A 23,408-nucleotide genomic window follows, 5' to 3' on the forward strand; every position below is an offset into this window, starting at 1 on the left:
TGAACATACCCATTTTCGCCAGTCCCCAAGTAAGAGTGCCAAAGGATGGCAAAGTAGGAGAGTGTAACATGCTAACCAAATCAAACCAAAACTTTCATATATAATACCTCTGGTTAAGTTTCCAAAAAAAAAAACCTCTGGTCAGGTCCAAAGCACACTAACAAGAAGAGTCTAAATATACTAATATAATCATGAATCATAAAAACTGAAAGTTAAAAGAGGTAATTCAATGCCCGTTGTCCAAATTTCAAGTAGTGTAAACAAAGAGAGAAATTATCCAAAGTCAGGAGCATTAAGATCATATAACAATTCATATATTTAACGCACGAAATACTAAGCTTATCTGTAAAATTAGTCTGGCTCATCATCATCAAAATAGTAAAGTTGCTTAGGTGATCAAAAGTCAACGAACTTAGAGTGATAAGCATAAATTTCAGAATCAAACCTAATAACTAATGATAAAATTGGATGTATATTTAATTATCTCCTTAATCCCATGGTAGGTGGTCATTTAACATTTGTTGTTGTACTTTCTTCTCCATCATTTGGATTAAAATCCAATGGTGGATAACCCCAATTTTTTTAATCCCTGAGATCTTAAGATATTGTATTGTAATTAACTTTCGAACCATGATTGCACTAGACTATAGTCTAAAGGAGCTAACTTGTTCCGGTCTTGACATGTTACTAGTTTATATATCAACTAGTTGTTGAGTTAGTGATATTTCTCTTCTCAATGTCAAAACTCAAAGAGATTTCAAATTGAACTCCTTTGTAATCCCTTAATAAATGTTTTAAAAAAGACCAACGTACGGTTGGCCTGAAATGTCCTCATAGGTATTAGATGTCTTAGACTTAGTTGACCAAAATTGGTATTCAATATTGGTTAAGTGGAGAAAGGAGAAGATCGAGAAAGAATTTTTCTCAACGCACGAGCTGACCTGAAAAATAAAACGCCAACGGTGGGGAAGAAGTGTACGTACCTGGTTCTGGTTGTCACGAAAGTCAACCTCTTTACCCATAAAAAAAAGTCAACCTTTTTCCTTTATGGGAAGGTCATAGCTGCTTGGATGTTGAGACACTACTTGCTCAACATGTTACAAATAGAAAAAAGAAAGAATGGTCTGTGAGATTGTTGAGATTTGCATTAAAAATCATCGATTTGAAAAAATTGAGAATTTTGCCCCCCAACCCAACTCAAGTTTTATTTAATAACCCTTTCGATTTTAGTTTTAGTTCTTTTTCTTCTCCTTTCAATATAATATCTTCTTATCATAACAGGGTGGCCAGTGATTGGTAATAAATTACATGCTCGTATTCCCCACATCACGTCCTGAGTTCGATTCCTAGTGCTGATGAATCGTACGATGGTGGCCAGGAGGAGGCTGAAATGCCCTTGTGAGTCTTTTCGGTCTCCAGAATGATGGATTGTGTGACGAAACCACAAGTTGGCCCCCTTTTTAAAAAAAGATATATATATATATATATATATATATATAAAATAACTCTTGGGTCTTAATTCTAAAAAAATAAAAACTAAATTCAAAATCAAGCCAATTTCAAAATATTTTTGGATTCAAATTTCATTCCAAGTTTCACATAAAATGAAAACCATAAACTACAAACAATTACCAAACAAGTTTCAAATAGTTTCGTGATTCTATTTTAAAATTGAAAATAGTCACCAAATAAAAAACTAAACATTGAAAACTAAAAATTGAAAATTAAAATTTGAAGATTGAAATAGTTAGAAACTTGTCCGCATTGTCCCACTTTTAGGATCTCTCATTCTTGCCTACACATGATCCCCATATCCCACACTGGTTTTAGTTTCAGTTTCAGTTTCAGGTATACTAAATAAAAGTCCAGTAAGAGTGAGATAGTTTAGCATAATGTATAAACTAATTAGGTTTATTAAGTCACACAACAGGCCTAATATGATTTAATGATCTTTTTACTACATAGATTTTGAAATTTAAACTCGTTCAACTAGAATTAGTGGTGTCGATGCTCATCAAGTGGTAACTATATCTCTACTCAATGTAATTTGGATCCTAACAATAATTATGATTTGGAAGTTGCCGGAATATATGAAATTGTATAAATACTTAGGGCTCATTTGGAAGTTCTTCTTGCAGTTGCAGGAAGCACTTCAAGTGTTTTTGGAACCCAAATATTTTCACTAATAGCGGTTTCAGTCATATTAAAAACAATTCCAAACAAGACCCCAAACTAGACCTTAATAGGCAAAAACTTGAACGGTGATCAATCTTGTTACTTTTTACGTTTTTTTTATTGCCTCCATCAACAAACGTCGATTAAAGTCTATTAGATTTATAACAAAGATCCATTGAGTTGCTTTCAGCAGTCTATTGTTAAAAAATCCCCTGTATACTCAATTCCGAAAATAAACGATCAGACGACTCAATTACACAATCGTGTCTTGGATAAGCACGTCCGGACGTCCCTCAGTTTCACGTTCGTGTCTTAGATGAGGACGTCCCAACACAATGAGGACGTCCAGACGTGTTGGGACGTCCATAATGATATCCGGAGGTTTTCCCAAATTTCGATGGACTGTTTATTAGAGGGAATCTAAACTGTACATACTATGGATTCAGGTAACTTTCCTATGGAGATATTGTATAATTTCAAAGTATTCGGGGCTTTCGAAAGAACCCCGATCGAGCATATGGTGAAAAGCCACTAGGCACTACAGGGACATGACCTTTACTGCTCAATAAATACATTCGATTCGACCAACAATTAAAGAAAACAAATTGTTTTTTTTTTTATTAATTCACAAAACAGACTTGAGATACAAATTTGTTCTGTCCAAAATATCCTATCCAAATCTTCTGTTACTCCATAAAGTTATTCATTCAACTTCCAATGAACTTATGACTACCAACCTCACAAATATTACGTCCAAGGGCAGTTGTAACCAATCTCTCAGTAGTACGCCTTCCGCGGATTGTTCTGCAAACCAAAAAGTTCAGACAATGTATCAAAACCCTAATGTCAAACATGGCTTACACAAAAGGAGAACGGAAAATTCGGTAATACCAGAGGATTGGGTCTGTATCGGTAACCAAGCATCATCCGCTTCTTATACTGTTCGTATATATCATCTTCAGGAGTCACCTCTCCAGGTTGTTGAGCACCAACCCCCAGGTTGTCCTTCTTCACATTACCTGCCATTATTGGATCCGAAATTCCTCTTCTGGAGCTCCCTAGACCCTCACCTGAAATTCACTTACACCATGAGGTTTCTACCTTTGAATAACACATGCGCACAGTACAAAGGACTGATCGCTGAAAATCCGGCAACAAATTCAAACAACATTCTATTTTCTGAATATCATAATAAGAGAGAAAAGGTCTACCTTCTTTCCAACCCATTTTCGACAAGAGTTTATGGCCCACATTATCAGCCTGGATTTTTGCCCTATCTGCAGCTTCTTTGGCAGCTTTTTGTGCAGCTGCGTCGTTACAAGCAGACATAAACTTCTCCAGCTCTTCTTGTGGAATGTAATCGCCCATGTGATGACCTTTCTTAAGAGAAGGTGCTGTGAAGGGACAAAAAAAAAAAGTATTTATTGTGAGGAAAAGCAAATATTTTGACCATGTACGTGCATCTATCCTAACCAAAATTAGAGCTAAAATAGGGAAAGTTTCAATAACTATAGAAACTTCTGGTTCCATCAGTAGCAAAAATGAACCTTGAAGAGAAGCAGGAGGGGGCATTTCATCTTTTGATTGTTTAGGTTGTCTCTTTCTCTCTTCCTGAGCAGCCTTATTCGCGTAGTACTCCATCATGGCAATAGGATCTGCACCTGTTGGTGCAGAGAGCTCACCTATAATTGAAAATACAAGTAGTAAATTTCCGACCAACCAGTAAGGCCAATCAAATGTCTCCAAAACATTTAGTTAAACTAATACCACAGCACAAATAGACAAGCTGAGACATACAGATGTTTCAAGATAGGAATTTGTGCATAAAAACGAAAATCCAGCAGAAATTTTGATTCTAGGAAGTAAACCACAAGCACACTATGCACCCCTATTACAAAGCAATTTTATCTCGTTTGTCATCTCCAGATAACAAAATTTCAATTAAATTCATAACTTGAAGCATAGGCATATACGAAACTGAAGGGGAAAAAGACTCGAAAGCATCAAAAGATGTTATCATTTACCTGTCCTTCCCTCAGTGGCATCATATAAAGCAGAGGCGGGAGTTTGATAATTCAGATGCTTCACAGTAGACCTTTGGGAACTACTAGTGGATTTGGAAGCTGATATGCTAGTACCTCCTACACACATTAACACCACAGAATCTGAGTCTCAAACGAACTAATGTTTCAGCAGAAGTGCCAATAAGTGATGCATCTTCAAAGATCACATTCCAGGTTTCATATTATGAATCACAAAAAGGATATTGAATCTTAATATTGAGAGAATACTAGGAGTCCTAGGCACACAAGGACCTCGAATATATTAAATCCAACCAATCTGACAGTGTTGTATTTCTAAAAGCCAAGTAGTGTTCCATCAAAGCAGAAAAGATTTCAAGAAGCGACCAAATTAAAACATATGTTGTATTACTAGGGTATGAAAGGCAATGAACAAAAATCAACACAACATTATCATTAGTGGAAAAGTTAATCAGACAAGGTTATCAGACAATCGAGGCAGGAACAGTCAACATTGCGCATAAAAAGTTTCCCCCCTACCAATGTCAGCACAATTATTTGGGTGAATTTTGATTGATCAACCGAAAGTAAAATCCTAATTTTTTTTGCGACAAGTGCACACACTTTCACCCCCAAATACTAATAGCATAGACAGATGGTGCAGTCAGATACACACCCACAAATCCAGATACTACACTCATTGTGAAGCCTCCACCAAGCTTGATGCATGCATACAGTTCAAATAAGCATAGTTTTGGAAAAAAATTTGTTTTTAATTTTATTTTAAAACAGAAGGCAAAAAAAGGGAACTGGAAATCTAATACCCACCATTACGAGATGTTTGTGAATCCCTGGTCTGTTGGAGGGCCCTCTCTTCAATAACAAGCTGATACTCATAATATTTGTAATCAGAACAGCTCTCGTCAAATAAAAATCTGCAAACAAAATAAACCCCCAATGCATATAGCATATGAACTACCATAAATGGAAGGAGCCAAACCAGGAAAAAAAAATGATACCCAAAACCTACATCTTTAGTGAACCTTACCCCACATCAGTCTCCGATTGCGTTTCATAAATGCCAACAGACAGATTGTACATAACAGACAAAACAATTAGGTGGAAACTTCATAGGGTACTTACTTGAAAGGGGTATCTCCTAGATTTTTTTGACGTGTAATATGCTCAAATTGCCTTCCATGTTTAGCCACAAAACTTGCTAGTTTGTCAGCAACTATCTTCACTGTTGAATCAGTTGGGGAAGGTGGGGCTGCATATCACTTATAAAACTGATTAATACCGAGAGCATGAACAAGGGAATGCAAATTACTCTTGTAGCAGGGGTGCCACATATTCCAATTCTTTCATTGAACATCTCTTTCCACCAATGTTGATAGGAACTTAAGGAATTAGCTGCATTAATGAGACAAGAAATATTCAAGAATGTTTTGTCCTTTTCATCCACACCACTCAAGAGTAGAGAACACAATTATTGAGATGATTTTCTCAATAACAGGGTATTCACCGGAGGCACAATTTCAATTTACTTAAATTGTTTTTACCGGCCACTTCTATCTCTCTCACTTTCAGTCAAGTTTTAATTGATTATTATAGAAGAATCAGAAAGTACCAACACCTCCCATTCTCAACTAGTGGACTAAAAAGAGTGGTAAATGGCACCACACGCTACATAGAAAGAAAAAAGAGTCCACAGGCTCTGTGGATGATAGAAATCCATCACACCTAGTAAAAGGCTAGACTCCAACTCGCCTTACAGGTGAAAAAAAAACCCACAAAAGAAAATTTCATATTGGCGAAGTGATATAACTTCAACAAAAGACGAGAATGAGGGGCAGGATCTTTTTTTTAAAACAAAATAAGGAAGAAAACTAATGAGGAAAGAGGAAGTGGGGAATAAGACAACTGTTCACAATGGGGTGAAAAGGCAGAAAAATAGTTTGAATGATAAAAGTGAAGTTAAGAATTCAACAGTTAAAACATCAAGAGTGGATGAAGAAATCAATTCTTGCCATAGATTCTGTACAAAAGAAAATATGAAAAAAATTACATAGTTAATAAATACATGCATAAAATTACTGGACAATAAAATAGTATTGCAGCAAAATTAAAAAAATAATTGATGCTCCAAATTTTGTTATTAAAAAATTAACTGAAAATGGAAATACCTTAAATTGCAATTAAGAAAGTTAAAGGATATGCATATATGCAGTAATTACCAACATCCACTTGTCTGTATGATTCCTCTACGGGATCCGGCTGACCCAACTTTTGCCGTTTAGTTGGTGCAGCAGCTGCAACATTTGCAGCATCTGCTTCATCTTCATCCTCATCTGCACCTAACTTAACAGGTGGTGCAACAATCTTTGATTTCTGTTTCAAGCTGAAAGCAAGTTTGCTACCTGAAGCAGCGGCCACCTTGCGTGCATCATTAGCCTTCAGTTCAGCACTGGTTTTACCAGTGGTGGTAGGAGTCAAAGTCCCTGAAACAACTTTACTTGGTCTAGACTCGTCTGCTGCGGAACCCTTATCTTTATCCTTCTCTTGTTGAAGTTGTCTGAACCTTTCCATGAACGAACCATCATTAACAAAGAGGCTAGGAGTCACTCCTTTGTCCATTGGAAAAGAGCCAAGTTTGCTTAGGCTGTTTACAGGAATTCACTGTTTGACAAGTAAGCTTTCAATGCATTTAGCAATTAAAGTGATTCTCTTATTTGATCTTTGCAAATTTTTTTTTAATTTACAGTTAATGTATGTCTTTCAAACTATCACTGAAAGGTTAACACAAAAAGAAATCCCACATTTTCGCAAAATGCTGTGAATGGGGCTTGGTTTCAGAAACAACCGCAAAATGTGCAAATCCACACAGCTTTATGAGTGGGAAGTTCAAAACCAGTGCAATGGGTGTCCCAAGTGAAACAACCACACTGGATATACCGGTAGTGCCCAGTGTATGCATTTGGAAAACGAGGCCAGCTCCCAGCCATTATCACCAAACAAACACCGAACACTTAGGACTCCAATGACAATATACAAAACCATTTTCAAACTGCTTTTATTAGATTACTTCAAACTTAAAGCTTGTGACTTTTGAGGTGATGTTTTTTCAATACCTTAAGAAAACATATATCACAAAAGTTAAACAAACTGAGACCGATGATACTTGATCTAAAAACCATTTAAGCGATTGAATGGATGGTACAATAAGCTGTTTCAAGTGAATTTTAGGCTTTTAGCTAACAATCTTCATGACCAGAAGCCACCAAAAATATTCCCTCTTACAAACCATTATAACATATTCCCAGGCTTCAAAACCACGGTCTAAATACCATTACCCTATTTAGCGGCATCATCCAAAACTTCCAGGTTCATTTTAGTTTCGCCGGTCCACTTTAGCAATTATTTTAAATCTAAAAGAAGAATCACTAATCTCAACAAAGCATCCAAATTAATCATCATAACATTGTCAGAACAAATTCAGCTCGATAATCCACAAAGTCTCAATCTTTTTATGCGTTTTGTATACATACTAATCCAAACACACTGATCTAATCAAATACAAACCCTAAAACGCAAAATCAAATTGATAAAATTAAAATCATTTTACCACACAAAAAAAATTTAAACTTCCGAACCCAATTCAACCGAAAACATCATACGACCACAAAACACCACCACGAATCAACCGGCGTAAGCCAAAACACAAGAATCCCAAAACGAGAGACGAAATAACATTAAAATTTGAGCAACCAACTGGAAACTAACCAGAACAAAATCGATTCAATCTCAGATCGTTGATCTTCCTCCGATTGGTCGATTGGAGATGCTTTTGCTGAATTAGGGATAGGAATCGGAGATCCTCTCTCTCGTGTGTTTAGAGGACCACGACAAAGCGAGACCGCCTGGACTTTGCAATAAGTAGGCTTGGTTTCGTTATATGTATGTATTATTTTCCTCTTTATTTGTGTACCTAAACTCTCCTCTTTATTTTCCAACAAAAAACAATGAATTCTTTTTTATTTTGGTGAATTTATTTCCTTTTTTCTTTTTTTAAGTAATTAGCACCAAAAAAAAAATGTTATATGAGTTTATTCACTTTTTCAGTTTGCCACATTAATTATAATTTTAAACGTTTTGTTATATTAATTTATTAAAATCAGTAATTTGTCATTTAAAATTTTGAATACATTACATTTTTTTATTAAATATAATTATACAAAACATATATGTTTACATGAATTATTGTGATTATTAAATAATTATTATAGTAACTATAAGGATTGTAATCAGTCATGTAACGTTCATGTTATCCAATATCCACGTTTGTGCTTTTATTTTTAATAATGTTTTAAAAACAAATAATGTTTGACTACTTAAAGATAAGTAGGAATTTCTATTCAAAACTTTTTATATTCGAATCACAAATTTTTATAATTACAATAAGAAACGTTCATATTATGAATTGCTATGTGAAAATTATTTTTAATTTTTTTTATAAACAAATTTTATAGATAAGTTTATAATATAAACTTTTTTTGATAATAAACCCAAAATTTTATAAATAAATAATGAAAAAAATTTGAGTACGAACCCGTACGCATCATTTTTAAGTAAAGTATTGGTCTTTAAAACTGCGTGCGTCGACTCACTGTCGAGCAAAGCAAAGAAAGGGGGAAATGCCATAGCTGCTGATAAGCAACAATCAGGCAATCCAATGGACACAACGACGACAACAACAGCAAGCGGCTTGAAAACCCTAATACCTTTCTCCCCCTTCTCTCCTTTATCTCCTTTCCGCATGCGCTCCTCAAAAGTTCCTCTCTTTCGTTCTCTCTGCTCGGGCCATCTCCACCGCAGCTCCCGCCTCTCTCTGTCCTCCGCTCGTTTCTCTCCCCTCTGCTCTCTCTGTCTGTACTCTCTCTCTCTCTTTATATAGGTTTGTATATGTATGTATGTGTTGTATTGTAATGGGTAGTAACTGTATTTGTTGTGGTGCAGCTGCAGCTGATGGGATTGGGAGCAGAGGAGAGTGCTTTCTGGCAAATGGGGTAGGGGAGGCAGTGAAGGAAGAACAAGTTTCACAAAGGAAGATTCTTCAAGTGGTTTTAGTCTCTCCTCAGGTACTACAAACTTCCAGCTTTTTAATTTTTTGGTGGCTAACTGAATTTTCACAATTACTTATGAACCGGGAAATTTATAGTTTGATTGATACTTGCCATTCTGTTTAGCTTATTGCCCTTAAATTATGTCAAAATTCATAAGATCTAATGTATATCTGTCTATCTATGTCTCAATGTGCGATAATTGTATCGATTTTTGTTCTGCTTTGATTTTGGCATTTTTCATTTAACTGGGATGAATCGATGTTTTAAGTGATTTGTGCACAAGTTGTTTTCTAAATGAAACCAATACGGACATTGATAAATTGGGTATTAGCCATATTACAATTCATCGCGGTGTGCAAGTCGCATGCATGATATTAATTCAATCTTGGGTGGTTTAGGTCGCTTTGTCAAGGAAATGTGAGGATTAACTCATTGTTGTTGGATGATATTGTTTTCTGATTATAAGCTCAAAATTCTTAAATTTGTCCAGCATCTCTCTTCCTGAGTCTGTTGTTGTGGATTTCCAATCACTTGTGCCCATTAAGCAGAAATGGTTATTTACATAACCATGAATATCGGTAGGATTAGATGAAGAATTTTGCTGTCCTTAAAAAATTAACCTTGTTTTTCTTAGTAAATACATGAAAAAGAATTCAATGGTATATACTGAAATAGTAATTGTGCAAGGCACTATCACATTTTACCTTTTCTTTTTATATTATATTCTTTTAATTTTAAGTATACACCAACTTTTGGGTGCTGAAGAATTCAGTGACTCAAGTATAATTTGTGTATCGCTTCATTTTAGGTCACGAACTTCTCAATTTCTGGAGGCTGGTTCTGAGATTTCTATTGTCCTTGGCAGATTCCTGGAAATACAGGTTGCATTGCCAGAACATGTGCAGCATCAGCTGTTGGGCTTCATCTTGTTGGGGTAGGTTATATCTCTTCGTGTCAATTTTTCTATTATTCTTTACAGGCGAGATGGAAGGATCTGTCCTCTACTGGACACTTAACATGCTTTTGTTCTTTGTTAGCCACTAGGATTCAAGATTGATGATGCAAAATTAAAGCGTGCTGGATTGGACTATTGGCCGTATCCTAACAATCGCTAGTAAATGTTAAATATGTTGTTTCTTGTCAAAAAACAATGTTAAATATATTCTTTCTTCTGTATGTTAATTTAGTAATTACTGAAAAATGACTTTCAGTCATGATTTAATTTGTTAAGTAGCTATATTGGGACATCTACTTTGAACATCAAGATGGAGGGGTTTATCAGTAGTGCAAAATTGCATGTGATTTCTTGTACTTAAACATTTGATTGTTTATTCCAGCTCTGTTTTTAATTTTCTTCCAAACTACAGTTCAAAGCCATGATATGCTCGTTGTACATGCATGTATTTGTTTCTTGACACTGCTGAAGTGAGCGTTCAGTTATGTAAATGGTACATACCAATTCCCCCACCAGCTTTACACAGTTTATGTTTTTCTTGTTTTATAATCAGTGTTATTTTTTATTATTTTATCTTCAAATGAAAGTTCTTCATGTTTTCAACAATTAACTTCCAATTTTAGATATGTGGTGGTTAAAGTTCACAGCTCATGGGCAGAATTTCAAGACTATTTCAGGCAACAGGTTTGTCCCGCTTCAAATTTCAAAGAATGGATTTTGAATGTCTTTCCCATACTTTCCATTTGACTGTTTTCTTCCTCTCCCTATTCCTTTATATCTACAGGAGGGGGAAAAGCGGTTGCTTGCATTTACAAAGAGAGGAACAAAATTTCATTCAGTAAGTTTCTGTCGTTTCAGTCTCACTGTGCGTCAGGATTTTATCCTGCTAAATTTCCCTAACAATCATACCTGCAGTGATAACCTTTATCTGCACCTTGTGTTTTCATAGTTTGTTTTGTACCTGTCATGTGTAGTAGTCACGTGTATTGACTTTTCTTTTCTCCTAAGTTTCCCTTTAAGAGGGAGAGTTTAATCATTCTTCATTTTGGTTCCTTGGTAAACATCAATTTTCGAACAAAACCTGACTTGAACAATGCAAATGTTTCTTTAATTTGTAACAGCCCGTGGATCTAATATGCTATAAATTCTCACAGTCATAGCATTTCATAGACCCAATTTGCATGTTTTTCCCTTATACTTAATTATATTTGTTCGTTATTGCGTTAAATTTGGGAAGAAGAGTGACATTGTTAATTTAAGATTCACCATACTTGAGAGCAGTTTGCTGGTCAATGATGATACTTGGTCACTCACGTAGAAATAGATACAGAGTTTCAAGATACTTGGTAGTCATTCATGGCGATGTATAGAAATCCCATTAACTATCATGAAATCATACGAACTGATAGGCTGCTAATTTTTGGCAATAGCGTGCTGTCAAATCAACTGCTATATTATGCTTCTCTCATATTAAACAAGTGTAAACAATGTACTCGCATTCTCCAGATAATCCTCCATTGTGCTAGGAATTTATGTATTTCATGAAGGCTTTGTTGCCTCTTTTGCTTTTTTACTTTCTCTTAAGGGAGCGCTAAACGTGCTCCTCCAAGTACACGTCTACTTTAGTGCAGAGGTGTATTTGCACTTCCACTCTAGAGCACAGAAGAGTACTGGAGAGTGCTATTTGCACTGTCGCTCCTTGTCGGGAAGCTGAAATTTTTATTAACACTTGCGTTTTGTTGACATGCATTGTTGCCTGGCCAATGAAGTAAGTGTTCTAAGTTGACTAACTAGTTCAATTTTTCAGGACTTTTCTTATAGAAGGGGTGATTTTCTCATATTTGGCTCCGAAACATCCGGCCTACCACCTGAAGCACTCGAAGACTGCAAAAGTGAAACGATAGGCGGTGGGACAATTAGGATTCCAATGGTTGAAACTTATGTAAGATGTCTGAATCTCTCTGTAAGTGTTGGCATTGCTCTGTATGAAGCTGCCAGACAGCTAAATTACGAGCAGCTTGATTTTCCAAATGAGAACTGTATTGATAGTGAAAAATCATTTGTCACCGAGGATATTTTTGCTTAAGGTATTGTATTAGAACTCATTGTTTTGCTGCCAATTCGAACTTGAGAGAACGAAAAAAGAGCATTACTATATCTGAATTCTGCAGGATATGGTACTTGATGAAGTTTTAGCAGACACAAAAACCACTTCGAAACCGTCTTTCCATCATTTGATCCATCCCTCTAATCGCATTGGACGTCCCAAATGGACCGCATAATTCGGATTTATGACCTACCACTTCTTCACCTTATCTGTGCATACAGTTTGCAGGTTGTAGATATGAACTTATTAACGTATAATCGTACATAAATCGGCTTGTACAAACTTGCTCTTGGTCCAGTTCTGCTGCTCTTCCATGAATTGAGTGGTAAGTTCTATTGGATGCAATGCATTTTGTGCTTTGAACTACTTAGGGTTGGTTTGACATTGCTGAAATTATTTTAAAAGCAACTTTTTATAAAAGTAAGGGCTAAAATTGTGTTTGGTAGATGAAAAAAAGTGTTTTTGTCAAAATCATGAGTCCAAGACAGCAAAAAGCAGAAACAGCTCTACCCCTACTTCTGTAAATAGAGTTTTTTTTTTTTTTCTATAGCACAACAACCCCAAACTAGCCCTTAGTATGTTCTCTCATAGGACTATTGACGGGACGGCTGTGAATTTTAAGGCTAACTTAGTTAGAAATGACTACAAATACATTAGATAGAGAGATCTGAAGTGACACGGATGCAATACATTTCGAAGAATTTTAAATTGTTAATTAGAAATAAATCATTTGATAATCATTTTTTTAGTTTATGTCTGACTAATTGAACTTATATACCTTCATACTTACAAATTCCCTCATTTAAGAATCAAGTTATTAGTGATAAAAAAAATTAAAATATATATATTAAACATATGTTAAAAAAATAATAAAAAATAAAAAATAAAAAATAAAAGAGAAAAAGAAAGAAAGTTGAAGGGGTTGACCACTGTTCACGTGAGGACTTTGAACTATGTTGTAATGGAGACGACACAACTCCATGTGACGCATGACCCATCAGAATACCAAACCAACCAAGCTTTAAAGTTTTCACTTTCTCCTTGAACGTTGAGAAAAATAAATCAAATATTTCTTTGCCGGCACTAAATGTGCTGTTTCTTCAAACTTTGATATCCTACTGTTACTCTAAAAATTATTTAGATTACACGGCGCGCGGCCCAAATAGCTAATGAGTTAACTACATCATTCGATTGAATGCAGGACGTGTTAACTCGTCGACCAAGCTCAGTCCGTGAGTAAATGAATGTGGTGATGATGGTGTCGAATATTTCTGTTATTGAGCAATTGTGGTCAAGGAAGGAACTCATCTCAATCTTTAAATTTTAGAACTTGAAGACAAGGCTGTTATTCACTACGAAGTTCAGATTTCATACAAACACTTGTAATTTTCTTGAATCATAGCATGCAATTGCATCATTTATCCCATTTAATTAAAATATTTGGCATCCTGCCAGGGATATCCGGTGGTGATAATTATCCCATCTCTGCACATGCTATTTGAACTCCTTGTTGTCCACGACTTTCAATTGGATCCATACATTTGTTTTGCTTCCAGATTATGGATATAATTTGCGTTCCATTTATTCTAACAGTCTAAAACTTTACTCATTCAACAACTTCGCTTGTATTGACCGATGATGTAAAATTAGATGCAAACACCTACATTCCATGATTCAAGAAATTTACATTTATATTTCGACTTAAAAATAATGAGCATGATTGGAGATGTTGGTTTCATTCATTAACAAGGAAACTAAGTCTTGGTTAATTAGTGAACCAGCATGAATGGTTTTCAAATAAATAAAACGAGCAGGAAAAGAGGAGCAAATAAATGAAGGCTGAAATAATGAACCTCCATATATCGATCAAAATTTAGTAGAGTAGAGCAGCAGCAGCAGTGGGGACAAAGACAAAGTTGCAAGCTGCAAGGACCCATCTTTGTTAAAAGTTTCGGTGCCGAAAGGGTGGATATTGGATAAGACACATACACTGGAGACTCCATGAACTGGAATATCTATTTTACAAAATGATAAACACAAGCATTTAACAAATTGTTAGGCCTATATAGCTAGTAATGGTGAGTGAAAACCGGAAAACTGTGGAACCGAACTGAATCGAACTGAGCAAAAAAAAAAAAACCCAAAAAAACCGTTATGCGTACCAAATAAGTCGATGTACATATGTATTGGTAGTGGACTGAAAGAAAACAAAACATAAGCTAATAATGGAAGAATAAGTCTTCAATAATGAATGATAATTATAAGCTAAGATAATAATCATGATTGTCTTGAATAATGATATAGATTCAATAATAATAGAGAATATTATTAGTCTACATGCATGATGTGATCAACTAAGGACTAATTTTGTGGAAAATCTTCCAAATTATAAATCGTTAGATGTTAGATTAACGTTGTTATAATTGTAGTGTGTAACTAAAAACGTGGTCTATATATATATATATATATATATATATATATATATAGGATAATAAATAAATGACTAAATTATTTTAAATTAAATAATCTTCAAAGATGATCTTAAAAAATAGACATTTTAGATCGGCACACAAAATTGCAAAATTAAAAAATTAAAAAAAGAAATATAGAAATAAAAAGTCCAAACCAGAGATTTGTAGCATTTATTTATAAAAAAAACTAATGAAAATAGCTTGAAAATTTTGAGTTTTAATGATAAGGACAAAATAAAAGGTGAAGTGAATAGTACCAGGATTGACTCTTTAATGTAAAAATGTGATTTTTCGTTAAAGTGAACAGTACCGTCAACTTTTCGTTAAAACTTTTTTTATTTATTTTAATTGAAACTTTGTAACGGACTAATCTCAATTGATCATTGCATCATTTGAAAAGCAAATGGGGATGTAATAATTGACAAAGTAATTAAAGCCATTATGGTTTTTGTAGAAAAATTATCTTTCGGTGTCAGAAATAATTAGGGTGATAACTTAATGACCGATATTATTATATGATTAGAGTGTACACTATAATTACTTGGTGAAGACGTTTAATTGGTTCAATGATGATTATATATAATAAGGTAGGGACACTAATTAGATTAGGGAGGGAAAAAGCCCTTCAATCATTGGATTTGAAATCTAATTGAAACATTGGTATCGTGGTGGGGACATAAAACATTGGTATCGTGGTGGGGACATATATGTGTGGATTGGATTATCATGCTTTGCTTTGCTTCGCTAGTTAATCGAAACTTGTGATTTCATTTCATGGCACGTTTAAGTAAGAGAAATCAGATTAAAAATACGGATTTGAATTTCAATTACAGAATATTCTGGTATTTTCTAATTATTGAGGAATTTAAAATTTGGTGGGGATCCACACAAATTTTGGAATCTAACTCCAAAAATTGGAGGAATTGGATGCTCTACAATTTGATGAGAATTGAATTTCAGGTTATTAGGAGAATTAGAATGGATTTTTCCTTCCCATTATACCATTTGTTTCTAAAATTCGAGAATTACCCTTCACATTAACCTACACCACATTTTGCCCTTCACAAAGTTAAAATAAAATAAAATATAGTTTTACCAAAAAAAATTAATAAATAAAAAAGAATTAGCATGTAAAATAATTAAGGTAATTTAGTAAAAAAAATTACTATCTAGTCATATATCAATGGCATGTTTTTGTTTTGAACTTAATCAATAACATATTTTTATTAATTAGACATAGGTCAATGATGAGTGCCACATGTGCTTTAAGTCACTATATGTAGTTAAAATTTGACTCTTTTATCCTTCTCTCTTTCTCTCTATGAATGCAACATGGCCTCCTCGACCTCAACAAAGTCCACCAATACCCCAGTACTAATAATGTCACATCTCGGCCCAGGTCCCCACCACATCCCGAGCTCGACTTTACCGTAGCACGATATTGTCCGCTTTGTGCCCCGACCACGCCCTCACGGTTTTGTTTCTGGGAACTCACGAGCAATTGCCCAGTGGTCACCCATCCTGAGATTGCTCCAACCCAATCTCGCTTAATTTCGGAGTTCCCATGAACTCCGAAGCCAGTGAGCTCCCAAAAAGTCTCGTGCTAGGTAGAGATGGGAATATACATATACGGCTTACAGGATCCACTCCCCTGGACGATGTGGGATGTTACAAATATCGAGACCCTAGGTTACAAACTCAAACTTAGACTTCTACCTCCATATTTTCTGGCGAGGCTTCGTGATTTTCCAACTAGGTAAGGGTTGGGAACTCATGAACTTCTTCCTTTTTATGGTTCTGATCTTATACCAGACCAGAGTTTGAATCTGAAAATCCATTTGATTTGGTGAAGGTTAAACGAAAGTCAACTCAAAGAAATTTTCCCCTGTTTCTGAAGAAGGACCGGCGAGGTTCCAGGTATTTTCCAGCCAACTCAGGTCATGGCTCAGCCTCAATTAGGTATATTTCTATTCCTTGCCTCTTGAGCTTTATTTTGGCTTTTGAATCTTTGAATTTGGTTGAGAAATGAACCCGTTATGGCTATATGAAGTTTTCTGGCCACCTTCATTTTCCTGCATTTCGGTCTTCTTCTTCGTTGGTTTTCGATATGAATTCACAAAACAAGAAACAGACATTGCGTGGCAATGTTTGAATCCAAAAACCTATCTGAATCTCAATGCACAATCATAGAACAGGAAACAAACAATACAACGGAGTGTCTGAATCCACAAACCTATTTGAATCTCAATGCATAATCACAGAACAGGAAACAGACACTGCAACGAAGTGTCTGAATCCAAAGAAACGAAAACAGACACTGCAACTTGAATCCACAAACATATTTGAATCCAAATGCACAATCACATAACAAGAAACAGACACTGCAACGAAGTGTCTGAATCCACAAACCTATTTGAATCTGAATGCACAATCACAAAACAGGAAATGGAGGTTGAAGGTGGTGGGAGGCGGGGAGGTTGAAGTCTAAAGGTGGTGCGAGGCGGGAGGCACGTTTTACAATGAAGGAGATGGAAAGGTTTGGTGTTTTATATAGTAATGGCATCATTTGTAATTTTAATTTGATTGAGGTGTTTTAATGTATTTTAAAGTCTCGTTGACCTATTTATAATTCCAATAAATTTGATTGACATATTGTTAATATCATAACTTTTAATTGATTTTATACAAATCACCCAATAAATTATTATAATATGGACATTTTAGTAATCACATTGATTTTCATTGTGATTTCATTGCGATTCATGTGAATTAGTAAACAGTTATATGATTGAATATTATTCTTATTCCGATTCCTGAAAATTTTAATAGACAGTTTCGACAGGAATCTGATTCTGATCCTACCCCATTCAACTCCTCATCAATTCAACCTCTCCAAAATTTGATTATAGTTACATAGACGAGCCATTAAAGATATCTTGATATTAATTAGGAGGAACTCAGAAAATGTGGAAAAGGACTCTAAATCTTCCTATGGTGGATTACTAGCCTATTTATTTGAGGGAATCACATGGCCACATTGGTGAGTATTGAGATTGGGTTTGAGGTTCTATCTCAAAAACAAAACAAAACAAAACTTACAATGTAATGTGGTCCGTATTGATTCAGTTTTTTATGGAAAAATGATTTACGAACGTCGTTTTTAACTTTATGCACACTTTTTTTTTATTTCTTTTTTTTTTTTAACCAATGACTGTGTTATATAGTGAATTAAATTGTTAAATGTTAGAAGATAAGGAAATCCAACATCTACCATAATACATAAATATTATTACTTTCAGCTACTGGATAATGTATTCAACAAAAAGAAGAATCAATGGCAAAAGGGGACGTGCCAAAGGTGAAAAGACGGAAATCACGCCCTCAATATTACCATGGCCGTTCAGACCTTTAGTTTTAGCGCAAAGTTTTCACAACCAAACCAATTTGCTTTGGTAAATGAGTATTACTATATTACATGGGATTCATTCACCGGGGAACCAGTCCAAAAAATAAAAAAAAATTAGAAAAAAAACCCTAAAATTAAGTTGTATTGGTGGAGAAAATTTTTATTATAATCAGAACACACGAATGGTACACCACGTGTTTTTATATAAGTGGTGGAAAATTTTATTTTTTAAGTTATTAATTTTTTAACATTTATATCTCACTATTTATATAATGACACATTATGTATCACATGTCATATTGAAAAATCTCTCTTATTGTCCATGCATGCATTGTTAATCAACATTTGCATGTGCAAATCCATATTCAATTAAATCCTTAAACCTGCAAGCACATGCACAGTGAACCTCTGTTGCCCTCACATCCTTGCTGCTCCTGCATATATATTATACATCTCACTCCATCAACTTCCAAACCCCCATCTCCCCTTCTCTCCCTCCCTCCCTCTCTCTCTCTCTCTCTCTCTCTCTCTCTCTCTCTCTCATGCAATAGCACTTACAGTCACAGACATCCATCCACTCTTATCAAGTGAACAGCTAGAGAGAACCTCTCTCTCTCTCTATCTCTACCATGAAGATGATGAGGTTGCTCTTAATCTCAGTGGCAACATTCTGTGCCATTGTCTCAACTGTGAGCTCTTCTTGTTCCCCGTCAGACCTAGCAGCACTTCAATCCATCAGAACCGGACTCACCGATACCTCATTGGGCATCTTCAACTCTTGGGTCGGAACCGATTGCTGCGTAAACTGGTACGGAGTCAGCTGCGATCCCACAACCAGCCGAGTCGTCGACATTAATCTCCGAGGCGAGTCGGAGGACCCCATACTCACGAAATCCGGTCAGTCCGGGTTCATGTCAGGATCGATCTCGCCCCAAATTTGCAGACTCGACCACCTCACCACCCTCGTTCTCGCCGACTGGAAGGGAGTCACCGGCAAGATACCCCAATGCCTCACCACCCTCTCCAAACTCCGAATTCTCGACCTCGTCGGAAACAAGATTTCGGGAGAGATTCCGGCCGATATTGGCAACCTCAAGATGCTCACAGTCCTCAACCTCGCGGATAACCAGATCTCCGGTAAGATTCCGGCGAGTCTCGTTGGCCTCTCCGGGCTAATGCACATGGACCTCAACAACAACCAAATCACGGGGGAGATACCGGCCGATTTCGGAAAACTAAAGATGCTGAGCCGGGCTCTGCTGAACCGAAACCAGCTCACCGGGTCGATCCCCGATTCCATTGGCAACATGAACCGGTTGGCCGACCTGGACCTGTCCAGGAACCAAATGTCGGGTTATGTACCGGACTGCCTTGGGAAAATGCAGGTTCTTTCGACGTTGAATTTGGACAGAAACTCGTTTTCGGGTCAATTGCCAGCGTCCCTTTTGAGCAATCGGGGTATGGGGATCTTAAATTTGAGCCGAAATGGGTTCGAAGGTAACATACCGGACGTTTTCCACGGAAATTCGTACTTTATGGCACTGGATTTATCGTACAACAATTTAAAGGGGCCGATACCCGGTTCATTGTCGGCGGCGAAATATATCGGGCACTTGGATCTCAGCCACAACCACCTGTGCGGGGCGATTCCTGTGGGGAACCCGTTCGATCACCAGGAAGCGTCGTCGTTTACCAACAATGATTGCCTCTGCGGGAACCCGCTGAGTACTTGTTGATCGTGTGGATTCTGCCGGTATGGGTTGTATAAGTTATCGTACCGGTTTCGTTTCACTCCGAAGTTCCGGGCATATGCGCTTTTTTATATAATTTCTGTGTATTGTAACATTTATTACGTGGTTTAGTTTTTTTTTTTTTTTTTAAATTTTATTTTATAAAAAAAAAAGTATTAAGTTCTATATAATTTGGTTGAAAGGACAAAGAAAAAGGCAGAAATGTATATGCATGCACGTGAAATAGAGCATCACGTACAATATCTTTTTCATAAGATTGAGAGAGAGAGATTCGTAATGTATTATTTATGTACTGTGCACTATTTGCATGGGAAATGGTATTATCTACTTGGTAATCTCAAATGCTTAAAAATTGCCTCTTATTAAAGTTAGGAAATTATTGCATGAGGTCTACCCAATATTAGATGTAGAGGAACATAATCGATCAATATAAACATGAGTTGTCATGTAATAAAATCGGTTGTTTAAAATACGTAATGTGCACAATGACTAATTTAGAATGCAAACAATAGTCCTCACAATTTACATGTGATTGCTTAAAAAATTATACCGTTATATTTTCGATTGTAAATATGTAAACATGTTTGAACGCAATTTTGACAACATATCATTTTGGAAATGATCGAATTGATAGGTATAACTTCAATGCTACTTATCATTCAATATTACAGTTGTTTAGAGGTTAATTTTGATTTTTACAACTATTTACATCTTTTATTATTATTATTATTATTATTATTTTAACCTTTTATTTCTTGTACCATTCAATGCTGAGACGCAGTATTGAGGTAAGAATTTAGAGTAAGTTGGTTTGCAACCGAAAATGAAACTTAAGGATATGCTTTAACTTTGGAGCCAGTGTTTGTTTTAGCTTTTGGCAAAAGACAAACCCAAGGCATGTGAAGGGCATCATAAGTTTCCCACAACACAGACACTGAGATTTGAAGTCGGTGGGAAAAGATTGCGAGCAACTTATATCTCTATGATGAGTAAAGATCCTCTCCGGATCTAAAAAAAAAGAATCCAATGATCAAATGATTCGGGCTGTTGAAATTTGATCCAACGATTACAAACAGAAGATCCTTTTAAAAATTATAATAATTGTAATCGTTAGATCAAAATCCAACGGCGTAGATCATTTGACATTTAAGCTCTGTTTTTTTAGACTCAGAGAGGCTCTGTACTCCTCTATGATGAATGCATGGAATAATCGAGGGGCATTAGGATGACGCTTTGATACGACTCAGAAAGTTAGGATGCTACAATTCTCAAAGCTCAAAAGTTTTCCATCTTTTCTTCTTTTGATGTGTCAAAAAAAGAGTATATAAAAAGTAGCAACAGTCTTTGCTACATTATACAACAGAAAGCAAGGCATTTAAATAAAAAGTAACTAACAATGTTACACTAATTCGCTTGTACACACTGTTCACGCACTCTGAATTCTTTATATACATGCATTAATGATAAGAAATTAGCCCTGCAATTAGATAAAGTAACAAAAATGCTAGTCACTCGCTTATACACGGACCATTGATGCACTGTGAGCTCTTTGCATGCATGCATTAATGACATAAATCAATCTTGCAGAGTAATTAAAATATTACAATCACTCGTTTATGCACGAACAATTGATGCACTGTGACTTTGCTTATGGGTAAACAGTCAAAAATCAACCTCGTAAAATAACTTTTTGCTGTTCTGTACTAAATATCCAAACAAAAAATTCAACATGTGTGAGGATGGTAGTTCCGAAGCATTAAGTTGCCACCATTTAGGTCAAGGATCTCACACGGCAAATAAATACACGCACATATGCATGTCCAGACTACTTGCTCTTCCTCTTAACTATTTGCGGCCCACTTTCCTGTTGAATTTACTCACTAAAATAGTGACAGACTGACAGTACCCCAAGATTTCACAGTGCAGACAGACACAGTTAACTCCCAGAGCACGGCGGCAAAGACGAGAATGGTTTTACTAAGATGCGCGGGTTGACGCCAAATACACCCACCCCATACCCCACTGGGGGACAAGAGTCACAAGGCCAGTCTGGATTCACAGAGGCCAAAATTGGATAGCTGAAAGGAATTTGGGTCCCAAGAATTCAATAGAGAGCAGCACAGACAGTCTGTAAAACCAATCAAGCTTTGTTTAATACGGATACGGGGACGTCTTCCTCATCCCATGCTTCTTCATAAATGTACAACAGACTTAGGGATGGGTAACGACGGGCGGCTAATCGTGGTTATTTACCCATAATCATTTATGTTCATACCCGCATAACCGTTTACCTGTTGGATAATTACATAAACAGTTATACTCATAACTATAACCGTTTATAAACGGTTAACCATACTCATAACTGTATACTCATTTAACCATAATCGTTTACCTATTTAATTATAAACGTTCCATATCCACATTACTTAGATTACACAACACTAAACATACCATCCCCAAATGCACTTATACTAGAACAAGGCTATTTACCCATTTATCCATGTTTGAACCCGTTTATCCTTTATTTACCATTTATCCATTTTTCACCTATCTACATGCCTTTTTTTTAACAACTTAAAAATTACAAAAGAAAATTTTGTCATAATTTTCATTTTCTGACAATTAAACACCTTTATAAATACATTTTAGCATACATCAAGACTTGCTCCGATTAAGTTCATAACACTTATTTTCATACATCAAGACTTGCTCCGATTAGTACTTCGTATCTAAAACATTATTTTCAAGTAATTACAAAGTTTAAAAATCAGATATATATTATAGGATCGTATGCGTATTTATGTATGTATACATACTCTTCTGCATTACCATTATCGCCAATAAGATCCGATCCAATGCACAACCACATCATGTAATATACAGTGAGTACCTAAACCAGCAACTAAGGAGACGAATGCGAGTGCTACAAGTTAGACTACTAAAAGTAGAAAGGACAATGGAACTGACTCATTTGTGTTCTTTCCTGCATTTGATTTGGTGTCCTTCTATGCGTAAACAGAAGCAAATTTTAACAAAGTACTAAATATTACCATCGTAGGTGAAAACGATACATCAGAGATTAACATGGTTTGGCATAAAAGCTTACTACCACAGACAAAGCACGGCAAGGAGAGAGAGATGAGCTGGGTGTTTGAAGCTCTGAGTCTGGCGAAGAGACTGAAAATTTAGGGTTTTTATTTATTTTTTAAATTTTACATATATTAAATTAAATGGGTGAATGAATACCCGTTATAACCGCGGGTAATACCCATAATTGATGGACACCCGTTATAACCGCAAGTAATACCCATAACCGCCCATTTAAATTTCATGGATAAACGGTTATACCCATAACCGTTTGTTCGTCTAAACGGTTACCCATAACCGTAACCGTGAACT

General features: G+C 35.8%; 3 protein-coding genes across 5 annotated transcripts; 2 read left to right on the plus strand and 1 right to left on the minus strand.

Moving 5' to 3' along the window:
- Positions 1 to 2,766: 2,766 nt before the first annotated feature.
- Positions 2,767 to 8,139, minus strand: LOC137734909 (SURP and G-patch domain-containing protein 1-like protein). Of its 3 annotated transcripts, none has more exons than XM_068474228.1 (9): positions 7,980 to 8,139; positions 6,434 to 6,875; positions 5,340 to 5,466; positions 5,025 to 5,131; positions 4,200 to 4,316; positions 3,723 to 3,857; positions 3,387 to 3,569; positions 3,067 to 3,245; positions 2,767 to 2,979 (listed from the first exon to the last, which is right to left on the minus strand). In XM_068474228.1, the coding sequence occupies exons 2-9, from the start codon at positions 6,831 to 6,833 to the stop codon at positions 2,953 to 2,955; spliced, it is 1,275 nt and encodes a 424-aa protein (XP_068330329.1). In that variant the 5' UTR covers positions 6,834 to 6,875; positions 7,980 to 8,139; the 3' UTR covers positions 2,767 to 2,952. The 3 variants fall into 3 exon arrangements, with proteins under 3 accessions (XP_068330329.1, XP_068330331.1, XP_068330330.1); XM_068474230.1 differs by having other exon boundaries at positions 6,434 to 6,858; positions 7,980 to 8,137; XM_068474229.1 differs by having other exon boundaries at positions 6,434 to 6,891; positions 7,980 to 8,130.
- A 726-nt stretch (positions 8,140 to 8,865) lies between these two features.
- Positions 8,866 to 12,497, plus strand: LOC137734912 (uncharacterized). Its single transcript, XM_068474232.1, has 7 exons — positions 8,866 to 9,121; positions 9,213 to 9,334; positions 10,185 to 10,253; positions 10,357 to 10,415; positions 10,898 to 10,958; positions 11,059 to 11,112; positions 12,082 to 12,497. Exons 1-7 carry the CDS (start codon positions 8,929 to 8,931, stop codon positions 12,358 to 12,360), a joined length of 837 nt encoding a protein of 278 aa, XP_068330333.1. The 5' UTR covers positions 8,866 to 8,928; the 3' UTR covers positions 12,361 to 12,497.
- A 6,264-nt stretch (positions 12,498 to 18,761) lies between these two features.
- On the plus strand, positions 18,762 to 20,101 carry LOC137734911 (DNA damage-repair/toleration protein DRT100-like). The gene has a single exon (XM_068474231.1). It carries the CDS (start codon positions 18,888 to 18,890, stop codon positions 19,992 to 19,994), a length of 1,107 nt encoding a protein of 368 aa, XP_068330332.1. The 5' UTR covers positions 18,762 to 18,887; the 3' UTR covers positions 19,995 to 20,101.
- Positions 20,102 to 23,408: the final 3,307 nt, after the last annotated feature.

The sequence above is a fragment of the Pyrus communis genome, chromosome 5 (assembly GCF_963583255.1).
Source record: "Pyrus communis chromosome 5, drPyrComm1.1, whole genome shotgun sequence".
NCBI classification, from domain to species: domain Eukaryota; kingdom Viridiplantae; phylum Streptophyta; class Magnoliopsida; order Rosales; family Rosaceae; genus Pyrus; species Pyrus communis.